This window comes from Paroedura picta, chromosome 3, assembly GCF_049243985.1.
Source record: "Paroedura picta isolate Pp20150507F chromosome 3, Ppicta_v3.0, whole genome shotgun sequence".
NCBI classification, from domain to species: Eukaryota; Metazoa; Chordata; class Lepidosauria; order Squamata; family Gekkonidae; genus Paroedura; species Paroedura picta.
The window spans coordinates 134,522,124-134,546,535 of NC_135371.1; the positions used below are offsets into that span (position 1 = coordinate 134,522,124).

General features: G+C 44.5%; 1 protein-coding gene across 6 annotated transcripts in view; it reads right to left on the reverse strand.

The window, feature by feature from the left end:
• Nucleotides 1–24,412, reverse strand: part of SLC16A3 (solute carrier family 16 member 3) — a 51,662-nt gene that overhangs the window by 15,170 nt on the left and 12,080 nt on the right. For 3 of the 6 annotated variants that reach the window (XM_077328011.1, XM_077328015.1, XM_077328016.1), the window contains exons 2-3: nt 4,562–4,804; nt 1,367–1,510 (exon numbers count right to left, since the gene is read on the reverse strand). In XM_077328011.1, the coding sequence (XP_077184126.1) occupies nt 1,367–1,510; nt 4,562–4,784 (367 nt within the window). In that variant the 5' untranslated portion in view covers nt 4,785–4,804. Of the gene's footprint in view, nt 1–1,366; nt 1,511–4,561; nt 4,805–15,444; nt 15,573–17,370; nt 17,490–23,879; nt 24,137–24,412 lie in introns of those variants that run through there. The other 3 variants (XM_077328013.1, XM_077328014.1, XM_077328012.1) reach the window with 3 other exon arrangements.

A 24,412-nucleotide genomic window follows, 5' to 3' on the forward strand; every position in this document is an offset into this window, starting at 1 on the left:
TAAACAGGACTGAATTCAGAAAGTTTGGAACCTTATAATTATCAATAAACTGTTGCAAGACGTCAGAACTCAAGAGAGACAAAAATAACAAATCTTTGCAAGAATGGTGGCTCATCATAATATTTTTGGAAGAAGAACCTCTAATTTGGAGAGAAATGAACAAATATAAGATATTTTTACATTGATGTTATTAAAATATTTCAGCAGCAATGTGAACAGGCAACAGGTGGGGGTTGGAGAGGGACAGAACTGGATATCTGTAGTAGTTGTAGATGTTCTTGTTTTTCTGTTCACAATGTTAATGAAAAATGGTGGGGGAAGTTAAAAGGATTTGTTATCTGGTTTGTTCCTAAACTGTCCTTTTGGCCCTAAGGTTTTCCCTTTCTTTTCATATTAGGGCTCCCACCTGATCTCTACCACCTTTCAAGCTGTGTTGCTCCCAGCACTCTTGACAGCAGAACATTTTCTTTCCTATCAAGGGCTGGCTCCTTCAGTCCTGTACCTTCCCCCCACCCATGCTGCAAAGCCCCCAGTTCCAGTGTGGGCAGATGACATGAAGGGACCAGAAATGGGGGACAGCAGTAACTGTCTAATAATACTAATTCTAATTCTAATAATACTAATTCTAATAATACTAATAATACTAATAATCATATATTTACTAATTATTATTAGTAAATAATAATAATAATAATAATAACTGCATGACTTTTAGTACTCATCACCGGATTACTACACAAAAATCAAAAGGCTGCTGGATGCAGCCATTACAATTCAATCAAGAGGTGAGATATGTCTGAAGAACTGCATTATTAGGCAGGAGTTGCTGAAACATATCTTGTGCTATGTCTTGTACAAGCAGAAATGCCAGACGGGGAGAAAGGATTTTTTAGTCTCCAGATGCTTAGTTATGGCATTTATAAATACCCATCAAATGGCAGATGTACTTAATTATAGAGATATGCAGCAATCAAGACCCTAACAGACTGTCCACTTGCACTGCACACCAAGCTGCAACACTAAGAGTGTTTCATTTACTTGGCAGAAGAAGAAAGAATGGAAACAAATGTTTGACAGCAGCCAGTCAGCTGGGAGAAGGAATCAGGAATCAGGGGAAGCAGGAGACACATTGGGAACCAGTTGAAGCATGTGTTATGCCTGTCTGAAGGCTACTGCAATTTGTAATGCACATGGGGACTCAAGTACTGCCTTGTCTAGAAATCTCTTTGCATACAAGCCAGCATGTCAAGGAGAAGACAATGCTATGGGCTTTTCTTCTTGAGTGCCCACTGGCCCACTTGCCAAATACCATATCCTTCAGTGCAGAATAGCTATGTGAGTTTCCAAGTCTGTCACTACTACTTACCAGTAATGACTCCAACTGTAACATAGATCTGGATGATGCTGTTGCAGAAGGATGCCGTTATCATCCCAGCTGAAGCAAAGAGGCCTCCAATGAGCATAACAGGACGGCAACCAAACCGGTTCACACACATACTACACAGGGGACCTGACAGAAAAAGAGAGTATCACACATTTGTCTCTGTGTAGAATCAATATGGGTATTTGTAAAATTCTGACTATCTTGCTATATTTCACACTCAGTTTCAGTTATGCAGAGATCTGGTGTTAAACATCGTTATGATGCTGCCTCTTTCTTTCAGCTGGCCCAGGTTCTGCAGTGACAATGCTTGGTTGATTAGTGCTTACAACTTCTCTGGCCATAGCAGGAATTTAGCTGCAAATGAGTTGACTGAACTCAGAAAAGACAGAGGTAATTGTGGTTGGAAGGTTGTGATTTGGAGAGATTGGGACATCCATAATAAATTGTTTTCTGCCCCTCCTGATTACTTAGCTTTGCAGTCTTGGGGAATCCTATGGATCCACAGCTGCTCCCGAAAGCATGAGCAGTGTACATAGTCACTTTTTCCTGGCTTAGTGTTGGTTGGTGGTGCATATCTTCTCTAGCTGCAGAGGGCCAGCAAGCCAGAATTCATGTCTTTGTAACCTCAAATGCAGACCACTGTAATGGATACTAAACACACTGCCACCCTTGAGGACTGTCCAGTAACTTCAGCTGATGTTTGTTTACACTGGCAATCCAGAAGAAGAAGAGTTGTTTTTTATATGCTGCCTTTCTATACCAGAAGGAGTCTCAAAGTGGCTTACAATTACCATCCCTTTCTTCTCCCCACAACAGACACCTCGTGAGGTAGGTGAGGCTGAGGGAGCCCTGATATTACTGCTCGGTCAGAACAACTTTGTCAGTGCTGTGGTGAGCCCAAGGTCACCCAGCTGGTTGTATGCGGGGAAGCAGGGAATCAAGCCCAGCTTGCCAGATTAGAAGTCTGCACTCCTAACCACTACACCAAGCTAGCTCTTCAGCATCTGTATTATTTCCAAAGCACAATTCAAAGTATTAGCTCTGACCTAATAAACCATCTGGTGAGTGGGGCTCTACATATCTCAGAAACCATATTGTCTTTATTTTCCTCATGAAATTTAAGACCACCTGAGAGCACCTTTTGAACTGTATCATCCGTGATAGAGTTCAAACTGAAGGGCATACAGAGAGGCATTCTTGTTTTTTCCTTATAAATTTGTTTTGTCTGCTGAGTACATACCAGCTGGACTCAATGACTGTGGACAAACAGTGGTACAATACTAAGTGCAGCAAGGGAACATTGAGCCTCCCATTGGAATTAAATAAGACTCTTCATTACAAGTTCCTGTGGGCTCATCAGGTGGCTATTTCCATTCTAGAGCTGATGTTATTAAGGCCTTATGATAGCTAAGTAAATCATGTAGTTTAATTTCCTTCCCTTGTGTCACTGGAAGCTAGAGATTATGGAGGAAAAAAACAAGGCATTGCCTCATTCCAGAAAAGAATTACAAATCTGCTAGAATGCTTTCAGGAAGTCAATAAAAGAAAACTACTGATTAGGCAGATGTGATGAGGGAAACATACCGTATTTGCCGGCGTATAAGACGACTGGGCGTATAAGACGACCCCCCAACATTTCCACTCAGAATATAGAGTTTGTTACATTACATTACAGTACTATGGGCCACTATGGGCAGCTATGTCTATCCCAACTGAAGTGCACCCGGCGTATAGGACGACCCCCCCACTTGGAGGCGTTTTTCAGGGGGGGAAAGTAGTCTTATACGCCAGCAAGTACTGTACTTGTTTTTCATAAAATATCAACTATTAACTATACTCCATAAATTGTTAGTGTTTTCTATCTGTATATCTTTTTTCAACTGTATAATTATCCATGCAATATTGATCCGTTGCATTTGAGAGGCAATTGGTATGATCTTGATCTTAAGGTAAGTCAGTACTGTAGTTTCAAATGAAATATCTATTTCAGAAATATTACTACTAATATTACATATTCTAATTTATTCCAGTACTCTTGTAAAAATAAGATGCTTTGGCACAGAGGCAAGATTCTTCTCAAGGGGGGGGATTAACATATCATCTGCATGAAATATTATTGCTCCTTTCTTCCCAGTAAAAAACTATTTTACACCTCACCTATTTAAAAGCTCTTGTCAAGTTAAACAGAAGGCGTGAAATACAACCACCTCACCAGGTGCCTCTTTGTAATATATTTGAAATTGAGAGTATTCCACTGGTAACTCCTCTCAGTGCAGGAACGACATAAAGTGGATGCACTGAGTACCATGAGCAGGCAGTTGTCATCATCCCCTGATCTCCCAAAGCCTAAATCTCCTTATATCTGCACTCTTATGATTGTTCCATTGTCGGAGGAAGTGTGCATGCACACGAAAGCTCACGCCTTGAGTAAAAACTTTGTTGGTCTTAAAGGTGCCTTTGGACTCAAATTTTGTTTCCAAGGGAAGTAAGTCTAAAGGGACCTAATGTTGTCTGAGTCCTAGGTTCTACTAATGAAGCCTACCTGATTTTAGGAACCAATATACTTTGCACATGTTGTAGGGCCCTTTTCAGATTTATGGATAACTGTAAGTAATGTTTCATGGAGTATTAGGGTGGCTTATTAATTTACTGAGGTTCCTGATAGAGATAGATGTGAATCAATATGTCACTGTAAGTTTTATACCACTCTACAGGGGAGCCACTTGCTCTTGATGCTGTGGGATGTATGTGTTGGTACATTCATAAGCAGGGCCACACTGTTCTGAGCCCACTGATTTTAATAAAGTTAGAAAGGCAAACCCTACTTAGAACTGCACTGTAAGCTTTTGACAAAATGTCTGGGTATCCAGCTCCAAGAGATTTGTGTCACTTCAAAATAACTTTGACCAAAACTGTGTGGCTGGAAATCTATTGTTTCTGGCAGTATAGTATGAATTGGTTTGATTAATGGGATAGGTTTTTTTTAATATGCCAGAAGAACCTGAAGAAAAGTCTGCTTGACATGCCATGTACGTTAACTTCTGCTTGATATTGTCTCCTTGGATCATTTTCTTTAATCTCTGCTTAATATTTATCCAAAGTCATCCACAGTTATTCTAGAATTAAATGCTTCTTTGATCTCCTTACCTCTACTATTTAAAACAATTTTTAAATTACCTGTTCCATAAAGCATAGCCAATAGAATGGAGGATATCCATGCTGTGTCACTATATCCAACACCAAATTCACGGATAAGCTCCTTAAAGAAGACACTCATTGCCTTAGGAAAAGCGTAGGAGAATCCAGTGATGACAAAGCACCCAAAGAGAACAGCCCAGCCCCAGCCGCCATCTGGGGCTTTAACTCCAGCTGGACCATCATCAATTACCACAGCTCCCATTGTGAGAGGTTATCAGCTTCCTGAAATAAAATGGGGGGGGGGGAGAGAGAGAAGAACAGTGATTATATTTATTAATTTATTTATTTTTATAGTTTAATTTATATACCACCCCTTTTGGACTTGCCATCTCGGTGCAGTGAACAACAGAGTCAAATCCAACAGTTTATTACAACAAACAATAAAACAATAAAAACAGTATAAAACTAAATTCATAGCTAAAAGTGCAGTGGTCAGAAACCAATAAAAGATAAATTGCTGGCTCACTGATGTTTCAAACAAGGAGGTGGTGTAAATCCAAGGGGGAGGGGAAGGGAAGGAGGCCTGATTTGTTGTTTTACTATGTTTTCTGATTGGCCTCATCCATAAATCTGGTGGAAGAGCTCCGTCTTGCAGGGCCTGTGGAACTTAGCTAGCTCTGTTGTGGCCCTGATGCCTCCGGAGACCTCATCTCACCAGGCCAGACTTCTGGTCCAGGTCAAACAGACTTCTTTATGGCCAGGGATTCCCAGCTGGTTGGCATTGTCCAACCAAAATGCTCTCTGGGGAACATTTTCAGATAGGCAGTCGCCAGATACGCAGGGCCCAGAGCATGTAAGGCCTTGAAGGATAATACCAAGACCTTGAACCGGGTCCAGAATTCAACTGGAAGTCATTGCAGCTGTCACAAAACAGGTCTTATATGGGCTCTCCATGGTGTTCATGTGAGAATCCAGGCAGTTGCATTTTGGAACAGCTGTAGTTTCTGGAGAAGGGCCAAGGGAAGGCCTGTATAGAACAAGTTGCAATAATCAAGCCTGGAGGTGACTGTTGTATGGATCACAGTGGCTAGGTGTTCTGGGGTCAGACAGTAGCTTTAGCTAGCGTAAACAGAAGAATACCAGCAGTACTACCCTCGTGACTTCAGCCTCCATCATTAAGGAAGCACTGAAGATTAGTCCCAGGTTCCTAGCTGATTATGCTACAGTAAGGGCATTTCTGCACACTGAAAAAAATAGCATTACTCCAGTGCCACAACGTAACGCTATTAAATAACACGCCTCTGGCCATTCCTCACCTCCTGGATCTCTCCCTTCTGTAAGCCGCCTTCTTGTGCTTCTGGGCACTCTGCACACCAGCTTGAAATGGCAGAGGATACTCATGATTCTCCTCCCCCCGTCTACCAAGCCAGGCAGCCAATCACCTTTCTCCCCATTTTAAAGCGCCCGTGAAGCAAGCTAGTATTTTTTTAAATAAAACTTCTCTGTTTAGATGCCTATGCATCTGATCATAGATGCATAGTGTTTTTTTTATGCCACTCCTTTTGGAATCATTAGCCTTGAAGCAATCTTGTTTCCTATTCGGGGGGGGGGGGGGTAGAGAGGCATGCTTAATGTGTTAACTAGTGGGGGGATTTTTTTTGTTTTGTTTTGTTTTTTTTGCCTGGGTGATCTAATGCATACTTGTTGCCTCAGACAGTTTGCTTTAAAAAAAAGAAAGAAAAGGGAGGCAGGCACGAGGGCAGGCGCTGGAGGTGGAGATAGCGCTACTTCGGCTCAGCACATTTCCTTGGCATGTGGCTTGCTGGGTACTCTCCTCTCACTCATGCCAAATAGTTGGTGGAATCCACTTTTTGGGATTTCCCAACTTTCGCTTTACAATGGAGAATGTAGCTGCTGGTTTGCTGCTGGGATGCTAGATGTTGGTGACGTCGTGCAAAATGCCAAAAATATGGTGGCTGCAAATGGTAAGCCTTTCACTTTATTTTAAAGGTGTGCAATGGTCCTAAGTTGTAATCCATTGATCCTGGGAAGGCATGCTTCCTGGTCCTGGTCCTTTTTTCCCCAGCCACAGAACCTCTGTCTTTGAAGAGTTCAGTTTCAAACTGCTTGCTTTAACCCACTGTAACTGCCTCCAAGCACTGGGCCAATGAGCTCTGAGGGACATCTACCATCCATCAGGAGGTAGAGCTGAGTATCATCCATGTATTGGTGGCACCCAAGTTCAAAGCTCTGGACTAGCTGGGCGAGATGGTACACAATGATGTTGAATAACATCAGGGAGAGAATCTCATGTTGCAGAACTCCACAAGGGATTTGCCAATAGTGTGATCCTCTGACCCTAGCCTCAGAGAAAAGAGGCTACCCATTGAAGGATGGTTCCTTGAATCTCTGTACCAGTGAGGTGGCGAACAAGGAGCTCATGGTCTACCATGTCAGCTGTAGTGAGATCGAGCAGCACCAGCAGCACTGACCTGCCTCAGTCTAGCTGTCACCAGATGACATCAGTCAGGTCAACCAGAGCTGTCTCCACCCTACTGCCAGAGCAGAAACCCATCTGGAATGGATCCAGAACCGATGCTTCCTCCAGAAATGCTAGTTGTTGGTCTGCAGTGGCTCTTTCAATCACCTTCCCCAGAAACACAAGATGCGAGACGGGGTGGTAACTGGCACACTTGATCTGGTGTTTCAAACTGTGTTGTCATCAGTATTCAGATGACACCCAGCTCTATCTCCTGATGGATGGATGGCCGGCTGGACTCCCTGCCAGAATCATTCACCAGTTGTTTGGAAGCAGTGTCTGAATTGCTCAGGAAGAGCCAGATGAAACTTAATCCCTCCAAAATGGAGGTCCTTTGGCTGGCTAGAAGGGGACAGTATCAGGAAGTGCATCTCCCCTACCTGGATGGCATACAGCTTACAGCTGTACTTGTGCCCAGGAATTTGGGGGTGATCTTTGATGCCTCTCTATGGAGGCTTAGATCACAAAAGTAACACAAATGTGCATTTTCCCATCTACGCCAGGCTCTACCTGTCCTAAGAACACCTGGCCATGGTGATCCATGAAACGGTCACTTCCAGACTAGACTTCAGTAACTCTCTCTACACAGACCTTCCCTTGTCTCTGACACAGAAATTACAGCTGGTGCAAAATGCAGCTGCTAGGGTCCTTATGAAGTCATCTTGGAGGAACCATGTTCAGCCTATGCTGTGGCAACTGCACTGGTTGCTGATTGGCTAACGGATCAGGTTCATGTTTTAGTACTTACCATTTGCAGCCTGGGCCCCACTTACCTGAGGGACTGCTTGTCTCTTTATGGCCCTCACAGGGCTCTTTGCTCTGCAGGTAGGAATCTGCTGGTTGTCCCTCCCTCCTGGGAGGCGTGCCTGGCCTCGGCCAGGGCCAGGGCCAGGGCCAGGGCCAGGATCTTTTCGGTCCGGGCCCTAACCTGGTGGAATGAGCTCCCAGAACAGCTAAGGGCCCTGACAGATTTTTCAATATTCTGCAGGGCCGGTAAGACAGCTCTTCTGCCAGGCATTTTGTTTAGGCCAGGCTAGGAAGAACTGCAGCTTTCCTGTGCAGGCCTGTAGAAAGCATGCCTTGTAGCTGTTCCCTGGAGGACTGCCGACCGCAGGATGTGGGGGGGGGGGAAATGGGAGGGGTACAGTGGGTCATCCTGTTGTGTTTTTTACCACCATCTTGGGTTTTGTATGGGAATTTTACTGTTTTATGGGATTTTAGATCTAGGTAAACCACCACAAGCTGATTGATTCTAGAAGAGGCAGTCTATAATTTTTTAAATAAATAAAGCTGACATTTGGTCCCCAACAGCCCTTTTAAGCATATTTCCCAGAAATGCTAGGTGCAAAACGGGACGACATTCGTTGGGCTCTTGAGCAACGGGTGAACCTCTGCCTCTTTTAGAACTTCTGGGAATTCTCCCATTGTTAGGGAAAGGTTGATTATCTCCTGGATTGGGGGGGGGAGCACTATTCTCATATTGGATGCCATAATAGGCACTAGAATAGAAAGCATGTGATTGGCTTCACTTCCTTTAGTATGTTGTCTATTTCAGTCAGCATATATCCAATTGGCTAGTGTTCTGGAGCCCTTCTTCCAGAGCGGTGAGAGGTCAAATAATTTTAAATAATTATGCTAGGCGTGAGTAAGCAGATGTGATGCTAGTCAAGTAAAAGTTGAATTTTACTAACTTCACCACCATCTCATAAGCTCTCGACTGCATTCTATAAGATGTCCATGAAGCTTCATCACAAGTCCTCCTCCAAACTTGCTGTAGTCGTCTCAGTTCCCATTTTTATTTCAAAGGTCCTCAGCATACCAATGTTTTTGTTTTCTTCCTCTTGACTTTATACCCTAAGAAGGTTCCAAATTCTTCACTAGGTTTCATTATGTACTGTAACAATTCTGGGGTATCCAGGACTGTTAAAATCACTTTGCCTGTTGAGTTTTTCATTTTAAATTCTGCATTCTTCATTTAAAAAAAATTTTTTTATTGTATATGAAGCACTTACAGAAAGATGAAAAGAAAAAGAAACAACCAGCTAGCAAAATAATTATTAATCCATGTGAGAATATAGTCTGTTATTATCTTAAGAAGTATATAATCAGTTCCCATCGCATATTAGCCCTAAACTAAAAGTTACTGCTGTCTTTCTTAGCAAAGTAATTATTGATACATATGAGAATATAGTCTGTTATTATCTTAAGTAATATATAGTCAGTTCCCATCATATGTTAGCCCTAACCTAAAAGTTGCTGCTGTCTTGCTGCTGTCTTTCTTAAGAAAGATCAGATAATTGCTCCACTGTTCGTCACATTCTTCAGGTGGTCGCAAAAAATGGAATTGTGCTCTTTTCCATGATGTATATGATGGTAGGTCTTGAAATATTTGTGCTTCTTGATCCACCAAATTCAGCGGCGTCTCCTGATACTTTCTGAATAGATTATTTCTTGCAGCCTTGCTTTCAGAGCTTACAAAGATGTCTCTTGGTTGTTTCCTGCATGAGGCCGCCTTTGAATAGACTCTGTATACTTTGTCAATCCGAATCTCTTCCTCCTCTAAGTAGTCTTCCAGGCTTTTGGTGATTTCCTTCCTTAGGTGTGTTTTCCCAAATTCTTCCGAAACGCCTTTGATTTTTACGTTCCTTGCTTTAGATTCTACTTCCAGGACTTCGAAGTTGTCTTCTGCCACTCTCTCCCGCTCCTGTTGATTAGCTTCCAGACATTGGATTCTTGTTTGGTGTGTTGCCAGCTGAGTTGTGTTTTCATCAGCTATTTTTTTCAAATCGTCGATTCTGTCTGAGAGCTCTTTCTTGGTATCTTGAATCCCCTTTTCAACCTTTTTGACTACTTTCAGTATCTCTGAGTTGCCCTTGCATAATAAACGATACATCTGTGCATTAGTTAGGTTTTCCATTGCTGTAAACAACTCCACAGAATGCATAGATCACAGACAGGGCGTCTCGCGAGAGTTCGGGCGATCAGGAATTATCAGTTAGTCAATCTCCGTATTTTGTCAAAATCTCCCACTGGGCTCTCCTTAATAAATTCTTAAGTTCTTTCTTTTGTTTATTTTAATGAGTGTATTTATCTGGCTTGCCTCCCATCCGAAGAAAGAATTCCCTTGCAGATTGGTTAGGGGGGAAGAAGGGGGGCTAGTGCCTGGCTTTAAAGAAGAGGAAAGCAAACAGAGAACTCACAGTCTTTGCATTGTTGATTTGCCAGACTTCCGCTCTTTTCAAGCTGGGAAGAGATGGTCTGGGAAAAATGCAGGATTTTATGCGGCTGGTCGTTTCAAGATTAGAAAGTTATTTTCGACAAGGACGCCATTATGGCCCTGAGCACAAGCAGCGGTAATCCGGAGAATTTAAGTCTCCGCGGATCTGTAGGACCCTCAGGATGCCATTCTTGGTTCCTGGGGTGACCAGCGAGCAAGATTTGCGCATCCCACTCAGGTCTGCCAGGTGCTTCTGCACCTGGCCCTCTGCTTGGCTCGGGAGCTCGTTACAGAACAGGCTAGCACGGCGCCATCATCAGTCGTTCCTGCATTCTTCATTTTTATTCCTTCTGTCATATTTGATTTTTGTAGCTCAAGTCTCTGTTGCTAGGTTAAATAATAGGGTTGACAAGGGACATTCATGACATATTCCTTTTTTGACTAAAATTGCTTCTATTAATTAAAATCTTTGCTTTTTGGTTTGAGTATATATCTTGCATCCAGTTGCAGAATTCAGGGCCCAGCTATACTTAGGTCAGCAACTGAATGTCCTAGAAGGTTAAAGTTTCCCCCACGGAGTTTTGAATGTTGTGGTTTCTAATGTCACATTTATGTCTATTTACTCCTGGACTGCAGCCTTCTGAACCAAACTAAGATCTAGGTTTCCTGTTGCATTATCAATACTGGTATCTCCATACCTACTACCCCTTTGCATATCATCTAATCCAATCAAGCCTGCTATTGTAATTCACCTGCTATTGCCATTTGATATCTGAAATCACCTTTATAAAATTTGTATCTCCAGTACCTGGTGTTACATTTTATGGCATGTATGGCCTGGCCTGGCTAAACAAAGTGACATGTCTGATCCAGCCGTTATATCCAGGGATAATCCAGGGATCCGACGCTTTTGTTCCTCCATCTTCCTTTTAACTATTCTCATTTGTTTAAGTACCCTCTTCTGAAATCAAATGCTACAGTTCTGGACTTTAGGGGTACCTTCCATTGATTTGAATGCTGAACTTAATAGCATTGTGGTTATTGTGCCCAACTGCTGTAGCATATATCTCTCATCTGGTCTTGAGACCTGCTTTAGTCACCTCCCTAATTCATTCATTCATTCATTCATTCATTCATTCATTCATTCATTCATTCATTCATTCATTCATTCATTCATTCATTCATTCATTCATTCATTCATTCATTCATATTTATATACCGCCCTCCCTGAAGGCTCAGGGCAGCTTACATAGAACAGAAAATGAAACTATACATGGAACCTTACATATAATATAATAATTATAACATTCATATTATTAACTGATATTACCAGCTAACAGTATACCATAGAACAATATTGATTCAAACAGGTCCAGGAGTCTAGTAGGTTTCAGAGCGGGGCAGGGGGGCAGGGGCCCTGCAGATGGTGATTGGTTGTGCCTGGCCTCAGCCAAATGCCTGGTGGAAAAGTTCCCTTTTGCAGGCCCTGTGGAACTGTTTTAGTTCCGTCAGGGTCCTGATCTCCTCTGGGAGATCATTTCAACAGGTGGGGGCCAGGACAGAGAAGGCTCCGGCCCTAGTCGAGGCCAGGCAAACTTCTTTTAGGCCAGGGACCATTAGCTGGTTGGTGGTGGTGGAGCGTAAGGCTCTTTTGGAGGCTTAGGCAGGGAGGCGGTCCCTCAGGTACACTGGGCATTGACCGCGTATGACTTTGAAGGTAATTACCAGAACTTTTAACCTGATCCGGAATTCAACTGGTAACCATTACAACTGATGGTGGATGGGCCAGATGTGGACTCTCCACGGTGTCGCTGTGAGAATCCTGGCCGCTGCGTTTTGGACCAGCTATAGTTTCCGGGTCAAGGCTAAGGGCAGGCCTGCGTAGAGTGAGTTACAGAAATCCAGCCTGGAGGTGACCGTCGCATGGATCACTTTGGCTAGGTGTTCCAGGACCAGACAGGGCGCTAGTAGCTTGGCTTGGCAGAGATGGAAGAATGCAGCCGTGCTACCTTTGTGACCTGGGCTTCCATTGTGAGGGAAGCGTACAGGATCACCCCCAGGCTCCTGGCGGAGTGAGCCGGAGTGAGCTCTATGCCATCCAGGGTAGGCAGGCGCACTTCCTCACATGGCCCCTTCTTACCTAGCCACAGGACCTCTGTCTTTGAAGGATTGAGCTTCAGGCGACTCTGCTTGAGCTTCTCGTCACTGCTTCCAGGCAGCTAATGTTTCTGGGGGAGAGTCAAGGTGGCCATCCATCAGGAGGAAGAGCTAGGGGTCATCTGCATACTAATGATATTTCCTTTTTTATCTCAAAAACAGCCTGAGGGGTTTGCCTGGATGGGTAATAGTACACCTCCAATTTTTAGTAACCCTCGGGACCATATTTCCTCAGTTGGAGAGACAATTCCCCTGATGCTAACTTATGCTAACTTTCTAACTTATTTGATTCTATGCCCTCTCTGATGTACAATGCAACACTTCCCCCAACCCATCCCTCCCTGTCATGCCTTTAAAGCTTATACCCAGGAATTACTGTAACCCATAGATTCTCCCCATCCCATGTTTCTGAGATACCTACTATATCTAAATGCTAATTGAACACAAGGTATTCCAGCTACTCCATCTTGGCAAAGAAACTTCTAGCACTGGAATATAGATACCTATAATAGGTACCTGTTTCCCTTTCCAGTAGCCTTCACCTCCCTTAGAGCGAGTTACAGAAGTCTAATCTGGAAGTGACCGTTGCATGGATCACTGTGGCCAAGTATTCTGGGGACAAGCAAGGTGCTAGTAGCCTAGCCTGATGCAGATGGTAAAACGCCACTTGGGCCTCATGATCTGCACCTCCATAGATACGATACGATAACATTTATTGTATTTAGCCAAAGGTTATTACAAAACATAATTAAAAACAATATGGTACAAATACAGATAAAACAATATTTCTCCAATATTGCATACATAAAATTGTAGATGAGGGCTACAGAGTTACAATTTAAAAGAAACACGGTGTATCAAGGTGGGGACACCTGTAAAACAGCTTTGGCTTGGATCTTCCTGGCGGCTGATTGTGATAGCAGAATTGAAGAGTGATCAATCAATGAATCAGCTTTGAGCACCCAATCACGTACATCAGAGATATTGGCTGATGTATGCAGTAAGTCATCTGGTATGGTATAGAGTGAAAGAATGGAGCTAAAGAAGTCAGACCGAGTCCTGTCTTTGCTCAATAAGAGTTTAAAACTTTGATGGCTTAAAGAATCCGATTTGGTTGTTGTGTCTTTCTTCCAAGATTTCAGAATAGCTAAGTGGGCACAGGCTTTGAGTGAGGGGAAACCAAGCTCTGCCCTCTTCAGGGCTGCAGGAGACCCTTTCACCTTCATAGATAATGAGGCGTTGAAGGTCACCCCCAAATTCCTGGCAGTCAGTACATCAGTAACCTACACTTCATCCAGGAAGGGGAGGCATGCTTCCTGATCCTGCCCCCTTCTACCCAGCCACAGGACCTGTCTTGGAAGGGCTGAGTTTCACGTGACTCTGCCTCAGCTGTCCAGACACTGCTTCCAAACATTTGGCAAATGTATCCAGCCAGCCATCAGGAGGTAGAGCTGGTTGTCATCCACATACTGGTGACAACCCAGCCCAAAACTCCAAACCAGCTGTGCCAGAGGGCGCATATAGATGTTAAAGAGCATGAGGGAGAGTATCGCTCCCTGTGGCACTCCACATGAGAGCACAAAAGGGATGTAACAACTCTCCGCCCACTGCCACCCTCTGTGTCCAGTTTTGGAGAAAGGAGATCAGCTACTGTAAGGCTGTCCCCCAATCCCTGCCTCGGCAAGGAGGTGAGCTAACAACTCGTGGTTGACCACATCAAACACAGCTGACATATCTAAGAGCACGAGGATAGCTGGACTACCTCCACCCAGCTGGCGACATAGATTATTATTATTATTATCATCATCATCATCATCATCATCAACATCATCATCATCATTTAATTTATATCCTGCCTCCCCCCGGAGGCTCGAGGCTGGTCACATAAAATAAATCCCCTAAAAACAGTAACAATAACAATAAAACACAGTACACCAATCACAACAAGGCAAGACAAGAATGGCAGCCAGGTTCATGCAACTAACCCAATGACCATAACCCCACTAAAAGGAAGAAAAAAAGGGGGGGGGGCTGATGGCATACGTAACCGTCACATTTGTGAGGGGTGGGTGGGTGGATCTCCCTTGCTGCCCAGCCTCAACCAAAAGCGTGGCAGAAGAGCTCCGTCTTGCGGAACACTGAAAGTTCCCACAGGGCCCGCAGCTCTTCCGGGAGCTCATTCCACCAGGTCGAGGCCCGGACCGAAAAGGCCCTGGCCCTGGTCGAGGCCAGGCGAGCTTCCTTGGGGCTGGAAATTACTAATAGGTTAGCCCCCGCAGAGTATAAGGCATCCATCAAGGCGACCAGCACGATTTCCACCCTGTGGCCAGGACAGAAGCCCAACTGGTATTGATCAAGGACCGAAGTTTCCTCCAAGAATGGCAGTAGCTGGTCTGCAGCGGCCCTTTCAACTACCTTACCCAGAAACGTAAGATGCGAGACCGGGCGGTAGCTGGTGGGGTCCTGCAGATCCAGAGAGGTTTTTTCCAGTAAAGGGCAAACTACCACCTCCTTCAGCCGCTAAAGGAACTCCCCAGACGACAGGGAGAGATTGACAATATCCCTCAGGGGACCTCCTATCTGCTGGTCACTCACTCACTCACTCACTCACTCACCCACCCACCAACCCACTCACTCACTCACTCACTCACTCACTCACTCACTCGATCTACGCCGGCCTCCCCGGAAGCCCAGGGCATCCACGAAGCCCAAGTCCAGATGGCAAGTGGTTGCCCTCACTGAGTCTAGCAGCTTGTCCACTTCGGTTAAAGAGAGCTGCCTAAAGCCATCAAACAGCACCTCCTGCAACGACCACAGAGCTGCCAGTTCATTCTGTAGCAATAGTGGCAGAAATGTCACGGCAGAGCAACAAGACATTATCCACAAAAAAGCTTACTAATGCCTCACAGCTCAAATCCAATTTATCAAGGGTGGTGAAAGACCTAACCACCATAAATAATTGTGCCAGGGGAGAGCTAATGGGTGAAATTTCAGTGGCATAAAACTCACATTTCAACACCTTCACTGCCATCTCATACGCCTTCATCAGCGTGCGGCAGGATGTTCTTGTAGCTTTGTTGCTCAACGCGTCTCACTTCCCTCTTCCTCTCACGAAGCTCCTGGGAATACCAGGGGGCCTAATTGAGGTGAGGGCAGAGAGGACATCAGGAACAATCTCAACAATGGCAGCCAAAAGGCGGGACGGCCATTCCTTCACCAAGACTGCCGAGTCACTGGAGGGCATCAGGTCCCGCAGAGCTTTCAGAAATCCATCCGGATGCATAAGAATTATGCTCCTATCAATATTATCTTGAGTGTTTGCACCGACATATTCCAAACCAGAGGCTCCCCAGCTCCTGTTGGCTCCCCCCACCCCTAGATATGAAGAGCTTTTTAACCTCATTTTTTTGTTTTCCAGAAATTTTGAGTCTTGGCTGGCCTCACTGTGTGAACATTTTGATCCACATGGTGGCACCACTTCACTATTTTAAATAAAGACTATTTTGTAGTTTATTTATTTGATAAATGTCCTACAAGTAATGGGTATAAATATGTACTTGGAGCCAATAGTGTCTAGACAACTGACAGTTGAATACCTGGTGAGTCAAGATTCTTTTTGTAATATTTAGGCTCTCCACAGTTTGGAAAAAAGGATTTAACATTCAAACTCCAGAAATAAACCTGGCAGAGCTTACCACAGCAGAAGCCTTGGGCAGACCTGCCCTCCCATGCCCTAAAGCAGGGGTAGTCAAACTGCGGCCCTCCAGATGTCCATGGACTACAATTCCCATGAGCCCCTGCCAGCTTTTACTGGCAGGGACTCATGGGAATTGTAGTCCATGAACATTTGGAGGGCTGCAGTTTGACTACCCCTGCCCTAAAGCAAACAACTTTTGAAACAGAGGAAGCCTCTTGAAAGCTGTTTGTGATAAGGCAAGGGAATCTGTTGTTCAAAGCAGGGTGATGAACAGTATGGGAAAAGTACAAACTCGTCGGTATGTCTGAAATAGCTCTTTCAATCCCAGCACCTCCCATAAAAGGGAATGGATTTTTAAGGTGTCCATGCATTGAATAGTGCTTGGAGTAAACCTTATTGCAAGACAAGGCTTGTCAGTTACATGTTGTATCTGCAACATCCCATTTCTTCATATCCTGCAAGTTCTTACCGAAAGTGCAAGGAAATCAGCTTTACCAGCGCTAACATGACATTGTATCATTTCCTGTATACATTTCCCCCTTGTATCTTCCCTGCTAAATTTACAGTGTTCTCCCCTCCACAATTCAATGCAATGTAAGCTCCTGTCGGTCAAATTTCCATCTGCAAGTAGCCTGATGGATTGTTAAATGAATTAGTGCTTACCGTTAAATAGTAATGTGATCTTTTATTTAGAAAAAAGTGCCCAGTTTGAATCAGCTTCTGTCATAAGAAGTAGAACAATGCAAGTAGTAATGAATACATCTACCTTCTGAGCTCCTGCTTTTGTTAAAAGTTGTTTCAGACTAGGAAACCCTAGAGATCTGTAAAGCAATCTGTTTTTTAAAAGAAAGAAAGAAAAAGAAACAACTTGCTTTCTCACACATATGGTTTGCCTGCCAATTACACTGTCTATCGCTCGTATGTCCTTAGTCATGCTACAAGCCAGACAGAATAGAAATGGGTATAGTCCATGATCTTATTCCTAAAACTGACAAAAAATTCTGACTCATAGAGAACACAATGTTTGTTCTTTTAATTTCCAGACCATCTGTCTGCTCTAACATGACCAGTAGACTAGAATATAGTTTCCCCCACATTGTGTCCTTACAATAACAACCTGAGGCAGGCTAAACAGAAAGTTAATGCTGAGAGACAATAAATTTTGCTACATGGCATGACAGATTGATCTAATCATTTCCCTCAGAGTTTTACCAAAGTTCAGTACCCACAAAACCTACATTCTTGTTGCAGGAGATTGAAAGTACTCATTCCGTTTTCTAAACCAGGCAATGTACAGGGCCATTCTGTCCCATACGTGTACAATCAGCCTGCTGTTCATTCTTACCCTGAGGTAACACTAACAGACAGAAATTCAAATATTAGAATGGTTCATACATACAACATGTGGAGAACATTTGACAGATGTTACCAAGAAGTCATTCAAAGCTAGTTAAAACTCACCAGTTAAAACCAAATATCTAATAATTTCTTTTTATTCTTTATTGATCCTTGACTTGATTCTTGCCTCTCCACCTGTATTTTGTGCCATTTACAACCTAACCTGTATGGCTAAATCATAAATATTGCTAGAGTAGGATTTACCATCCCCCCCTGCTGGAGCCCCCCCCCCACTCCCAACAGTCGGGGACCCTCGGGAATGGGGGGAGGGAAAAACAGGGTCTACAGTGGAAGGAGATAATTGGCAAAAAAAACTCTCTCCCCTCTTCTACCAGCCTATGGTCATTCAGCAGAATCAAGTACCTTGCATGCTTAGTTGCAAGCAAATCCAAGTAATTTCCATGGAAGCTACTCTTACATGATTGTAGCCTAAGTCTATGAATCCCAGACCCAGGATAATTTATCTATTACACTTGTGTTGTTTTCTTCTCTAGTGAGTTCTAGGCAACAGCACAAGTATTTTTTTTTAATCTTCACAATAATCTCGTAAGAGACTGACTTGCCTAAAATGTCCAAAATTTCATGGAAGCATTGATTTGAATGCAGGCCACCATCATCAAAACCCAGTATTCAGGCTACTACACTGCATTTTATTCTATAAAATCTGTGGAATTATTATAAAGCAAGACAGTCCTGTAAAACCAAGCAAGGGTTAGTACAGCATCAAGATACAGTTTCTAGCAGCCTGGAGAAAATTATGATTTGCCCGTTTAATAGGGGGATAATGTGCAGAAATGGGTAGTTAAAGCCTTTCATGGCACAGAGGTAAATAACATCACTTGCTAAATAGCATTTTGGGGTTTCAAATGTTTCAAAAAGGTGAGAGATCAGCTGTAGATGCAAGGCTAGAATCAAGGCTTACTGGGGTGCCACTGGGTTGCTTTATTTGTTTCTATTTCGTTCTGATTTCAGGCATAGTCATGAAACTAAAATGGCCTTGGTTACTCTGGTGTATGACTTGCACTAGGACATGGTTCATTCATTCATTCATTCATTCATTCATTCATTCATTCATTCATTCATTCATTGCACTTGCATACCACCTTCCCCTAAGACTCAGGGTGGTTGACATGGAACATAACGAACAATACATCGAACTCAGATTTGTGTCAAGTAAAATAAAGCAATAGTAACAACAATGAATAACTATTTAACAGAACAACAATCAAACAGGTCCATGGTTCAGTTCAGGTACATGGATTCCTAGGAGGGAGATTCAGGGGCCCTGTGGTGTTACTGGTTCCAGTCGACCTCAACCAAATGCCTGGCGGAAGAGCTCCCTCTTGCAGGCCCTGTGAAACTGTTTTAGTTCCATTGGTACAACCATACTAATTCTCCTAATCTCTTGGCAGTTTTTGAAAGCTTAATTCATGGTATCATTCTGGACTGCCTTTTGGGATTGGGACTTAGAGACACTGTTCTCAGTCCTACCATAAAGGTAGATTTTGAATGGTTTTGGAGGAACTGCTGTACTGCCTTTGGCCTCTGGGGTCCTTCAAGGTTCCATCTGTTCCCCATGATTTTCAACATTTTTGTAAAATCATAGGAGAGGTATCTGGAGGTGCAGACTGAGTTGCCACCAATATGCAGATGAGACTCAGATCTATCTTGTGCTTTTAGCAGACCCCAGGAAGGTTGTAAAAAAAAAAGGCGAACAAGGGTCTAGAGGCAGTTTTGGAATAGATGAGGGAACTGAAATTTAATCTGGACAAAACAGTGGTGCCACTAGTGGGTGGAAGGTTTGCCCCCGGAACTGAATATCTCCTGTTCTGGATGGGATTGCACATCCCCAAAAGGAAGCTTGTAGCTTGGGTTTGCTGCTGGACTCAAGCCTTCCAACTGATAAAGAGGTTGCAGTGGTAGCCAAGAATGCCTTTCACCACCTTTGGGTGATGAGCTAGCTGCATCCCTTCCACTGCAGATTTTACCACTGTAACACATAGCCTGGTAACACCTACATTAGATTACTGCAATGCAATCCAAATGGAGCTGTCCTTGCAATTCTAATCTGGGAGGCTTATTCCTTCAGGGCACTCCCCATGCAGTCAATACCAGGAATTGAAAGTGTTGGCCTTGTGTGGGGCACAAATGAGAACTTGACCATCTGGGTGGTATACCACGTGCTCAACACACCACCAGATATCCTTCGGCCCTGCTGGTGGCAGCCTGGTCATTACAGTTCTCCAGACTATTAATTATGCCTTTAATGTCCATGCTGAGCTATCATCCTCTGGAAACGGGCTGAACCTGGTGTTGGCCATGGCGACACTAAGGCTCTCGCAGTTTGTCACCGGCCCTACCCATCATGCAGACTTCACCCTGAATCTCATTTTCAATATGGGACTGGATGTGGAGCTGATGGGGGCAAACATCTGATGACGGCCTGGCTGCGAATACCAGCTCTCCCTCAGTTGGGCACCAAGCAGATTTCAGCTCACCCACATATAGATCTAATCAGATTCCTGAGTGCTCTCTGGGACCCAATGCCTCCCAGTACATCTCTAAATAGACTGGTCAGCGGCTGGCATGACCGAATGCTGGCCACCATTGATGAGATAGCTCCCCAGAGTCCTCTCCATTCCCGTTCGAAGCAGGTCTCCAGTATACAGAGGAGCTCCGCGTTAAAAAATGAGAACTGAGACGACTAGAGCGTTTTGGTTTGGTGGAAGACTCGCGATGAAGCATCAAGAACACCTTATAGGACGCTTATGAAAGCCTATGAGACCGGGATGAAGTCAGTAAAACGTAGCTTTTACTCGACTTCCATTGCATCTGCGAACTTGCACCCAGCACAATTGTTTAGGATAGTTCAGTCACACTGCCCTGGGATCTGCCCCAGATTTCTGGCATTCTCATGGGGTAGAAAAAGCACTGGTTGCCCTGATGGATGACCTTCGTCAGCAGCTGGACCGAGACCGATCAGCACTGCTTGTACTACTCGACCTCACAGCAGCATTTGACCTGGTTGATTACAAGCTCTTAGCTCACCACCTTGCCGACACTGTAATACGGGGGACAGCCCATCATTGGATGATCTCCTTTCTCTGGGGTCACCAACAGAGGGTAGCAATTGGAGAGGGACAATCAAACCACTACCAATTCACATATGGAATTCCACAGGGGGCGGTCCTCTCTCCAATTTTATTTGACATCTTTATGCACCCTTTTGCACAGCTGATGCAGAGGTTCAGACTTGGGTGCTATCAATATGCAGATGACACCCATCTCCTCCTCCTGATGGATGACCACCCTGGTTCTCCCCCAGGAGCGCTTAGGCCAGTGGTTCTCAACCTGGGGGGTCAGGACACCTTTGGGAGTAAAATGACCCTTTCACAGGGGTTGTAGCAGGGCAAGCAGTTTGCCTGGGGGGGGGCACCATCCATACAACAGCCTTGCGGGGTAGATCAAGATACAGCGTTCATCTGTCTGGAGCAGCGGAAAAGAGTGAGATTGGCATGGTGGGACAAAAGGCAGAACTGAACTGAGAAACCCCGGGGGTAGAAAACAATTATATACAATCACGAATAATGGTGCCATTGATCAGTTTTGGTTTAATTTCTGTGAAAGAACACTTGCATAATTTTATGGTTGGGGGTCACCACAACATAGGAAACTGTATTAAAGGGTTGCGGCATTAGGAAGGTTGAGAAACACTGCCTTAGGCAGATGTCTGGAAGCTGTAACAGGATGGCTCAGCCCTTCAGAGATGGAGGTCTTACGGCTAGGTAGAAGGAGTCCAAGGGAGAAAATGCAACTACCTAACCTGGGCAGAGTCTGCACTTACTTTTTTTATTCCATTGTCAATCCTGTTGAATTCAGATCGCTTTGAACTCGGGTCTTCCTCTTCCCCCCCTCCCCATTGAAACAGGAAAGTCTTCTGCACGTGGTTAGGGAGGCTCAGAAGAGGGGGGGGCAAATGGAGACTTTTTCTTTGTTTTCTTGAAGGGGGGGGGAGAGGATCCAAGAAGTCAGAGGAGGGAGGAAAAAATCCTTTCTTTTCTTGAAGGGGGGGGGGGGGAAGAAGGCACAAAAAAAAATCCAAGGCCAACAGAAGTTGAGAGAATTTAGGGGCTTCTCCTTTAAGGCAGACTTGTCACATGACCACCTGTAGCCAATCACGGGTCCTCTACCACGGAGGAGAGCACAGATTCAAAACAATGCGATTTTCTGAATATATTCAGGATTAAAAGCAGTCTGAGATATTGCACAATAAAGGTAGGGTCACTCCGGATCAATCCTTCTTGCTTCAGAAGGAAAATTTAAATCACCCCAGATCCAAATGGAAATCACATTCTGTGTAGAGGGCGGGGACTGAATCGATCTGGGGTTGGAATAAAAGCTCCGTGCAGTTTACACCCTGGATGGAGTGCAACTATCAGTGACACACTCTACCAGGAACCTGGACATAATCCTAGGTGCCACCCTTTCTATGGGGGCACAGGTCACAAGAGTAGAGTGACTGGTGTTTTTCCATCTGCACCAAGCCAAAGTACTAGTGCCCTCTTCGTCCACAGAACACCTAGCCACAGTGATCCATGCAATGGTCACCTTTAGACTGGACTTCTGCAACTTGCTTTACAGGGGCCTACCATTATCTTTGATCTGGAAATTACAACCGGTCCAGAACATAGCAGGTAGGATTCTCATGGGACCACCTTCAAGGGTCCACATCCAGCCCATGATACAATAGCTGCAATGGTTACCAGATGAATACCAGATTAAGGTTAAGGTACTGGTAGTTACCTTTAAGGCCATTCACTGATTGGGTCCAGTGTACCTGAGAGACTGCCTCTCTGCCCATGCCCCCCAAAGAGCACTTCGCCAACCGGCTAACAATGCCTGGCCCAAAAAAAAGCACATTTGGCCTCCACCAGGGCCAGGTCGTTCTTGGTCCTGGCTCCTACCTGGTGGAATGAGCTCCCACAGTTCTACAGGGCCTGCAAAATGGAGCTCTTCCACCAGGCATTTGGTTGAGGCCAATGACAACACCATTGAGCTCCCAGAATCCCTCCCATCCAGATACGCTAATTCTATGGGGGTGCAACTGTAATGTTACTGAGACGAAACATTCTGCTATTACCCATGTTATGTTATGATTGTTGAAGCTGCGGCATTGTTAATGACACCATTACCAAACAATACTGTACTATATTATGCAATTCATGCTGGTTTTATATATATAAGTAAAATAAGACTAAAAGCTACAGTTGGTACAGAATGCTGCAGCTAGAATGTTGACTGCAGTCTCGTTCCATCACTACTGGCTTCCAATTTGCTTCTTGACAAGTCAAGGTGCTTTAAAGCCCTCTATGGCTTAGGGTCAGCGTGCCTGAAGGATGGCCGTTTCCCATAAGAACCTACCAATCCAATCTTATCATGCTTTGGATGCTTCCACCATCTTAGGCTAGATGAGTTGGAGACCCAAGCTGGAGACCCAAGAAAATACCTTTCTCTTGTATTGTTTGCTATATGCCAATAACTTTTATTGTCCCTCCTCCCTAGTTGTGGCATTATAAGTTTTTCTATATTTTATATTTTTATTGATTGAATTGTTTAAATATTTTATATGCACATTATTTTAACTGCTTTTTAATGTAGCAGTGTTTGTTGCCTTGAGGATGCTATGTGGGTGGAAAGGCAACCTACAAATGTTTTAGATAACTATTGTGAAAGCCAGTAATATGAGCTTCGTATTCATGGGCAGTTAAAAGCAAAGTATCGGTGGGATTCCTGGCACCAGTTTGGTGGAGTGCGGACTTCTAATCTGGTGAGCTGGGTTCAATTCTACACTCCCCCACATGCAGCTGGGTGACCTTGGGATTCCTACGGCTCTGATAAAGTTGTTTTGACTGAGCAGCAATATCAGGGCTCTCTCAGCCTCATCTGCTCCAAAGGGTGTCTGTTGTGGGGAGAGGAAAGGGAAGGCGACTGTAAACCGCTTTGAGACTCCTTCGGGTAGAGAAAAGCGGCGTATAAGAACCAACTCTTCTGCTTCTTCTTTCAGGGAGGAAACTCTGGTCTGAGCCTTTGCTTTTAAAAGACAGAACCTTAAAGCATTACTACAGCGCCAGGGAGAGTAAGGAACAAGACACCTGTTCTGCCTGCTGACATTGACATCAAACCTCAGCAAGCCGTCTCTAAAGAAAACGCCATGTTATTCAACGGGGCTTAATCCCAGGCGTCTGTTTATGATTCAAATTTTAAATAGGAAAACTTCGCAGGGCTCAGCCTGCCTGAACCTCTGCAGGATCTCGCAGAAAGAAAACCGGCTGACTTCAGGGGCGCTTACTATCAAGAAGCCTCATGCTGTAAACACTATCTGCCAAGACACCAGTCTGGCGGCCGATCGGAGGGGCCTGCAGATCACAATCCCGACTCTCGCCCGCGTGTCTTCCGAGGCTGGGTCAGACGCGGGACAGCAACACTTGGGGACCCTTCCTCTCACCGCCCCTCCGACACGCCTAAGAGCCCGCAGGAGCGTCAGCCACGCGATCCGAGCACAAGGGGCGGAGCAATTCCCAGACGCCCTTCCGCATACAGACGTGAAGGACGTGACAGACCAAGACGAGCGGGGGGGGGGGGGTGTTTACCGGTACCGTAAGCATTGTAGGATATACGCCTCTGCATCGTGAGCCCGCGACGGAGACCGTAATGTTGCAAAGAAAGGGGCTACAATACTCCTTTTTTCGCCCCCTTCCTTTTCTACAGAAAAGCTATAGAAGAATTCTACCGAGTGCGTTTCCCAAAAACGTAATAAATAAATCAACAGCGGCCCTACTTTTCTAGGAATCCTAATTTAGACACTTTTCTTCCCTTTTTAAA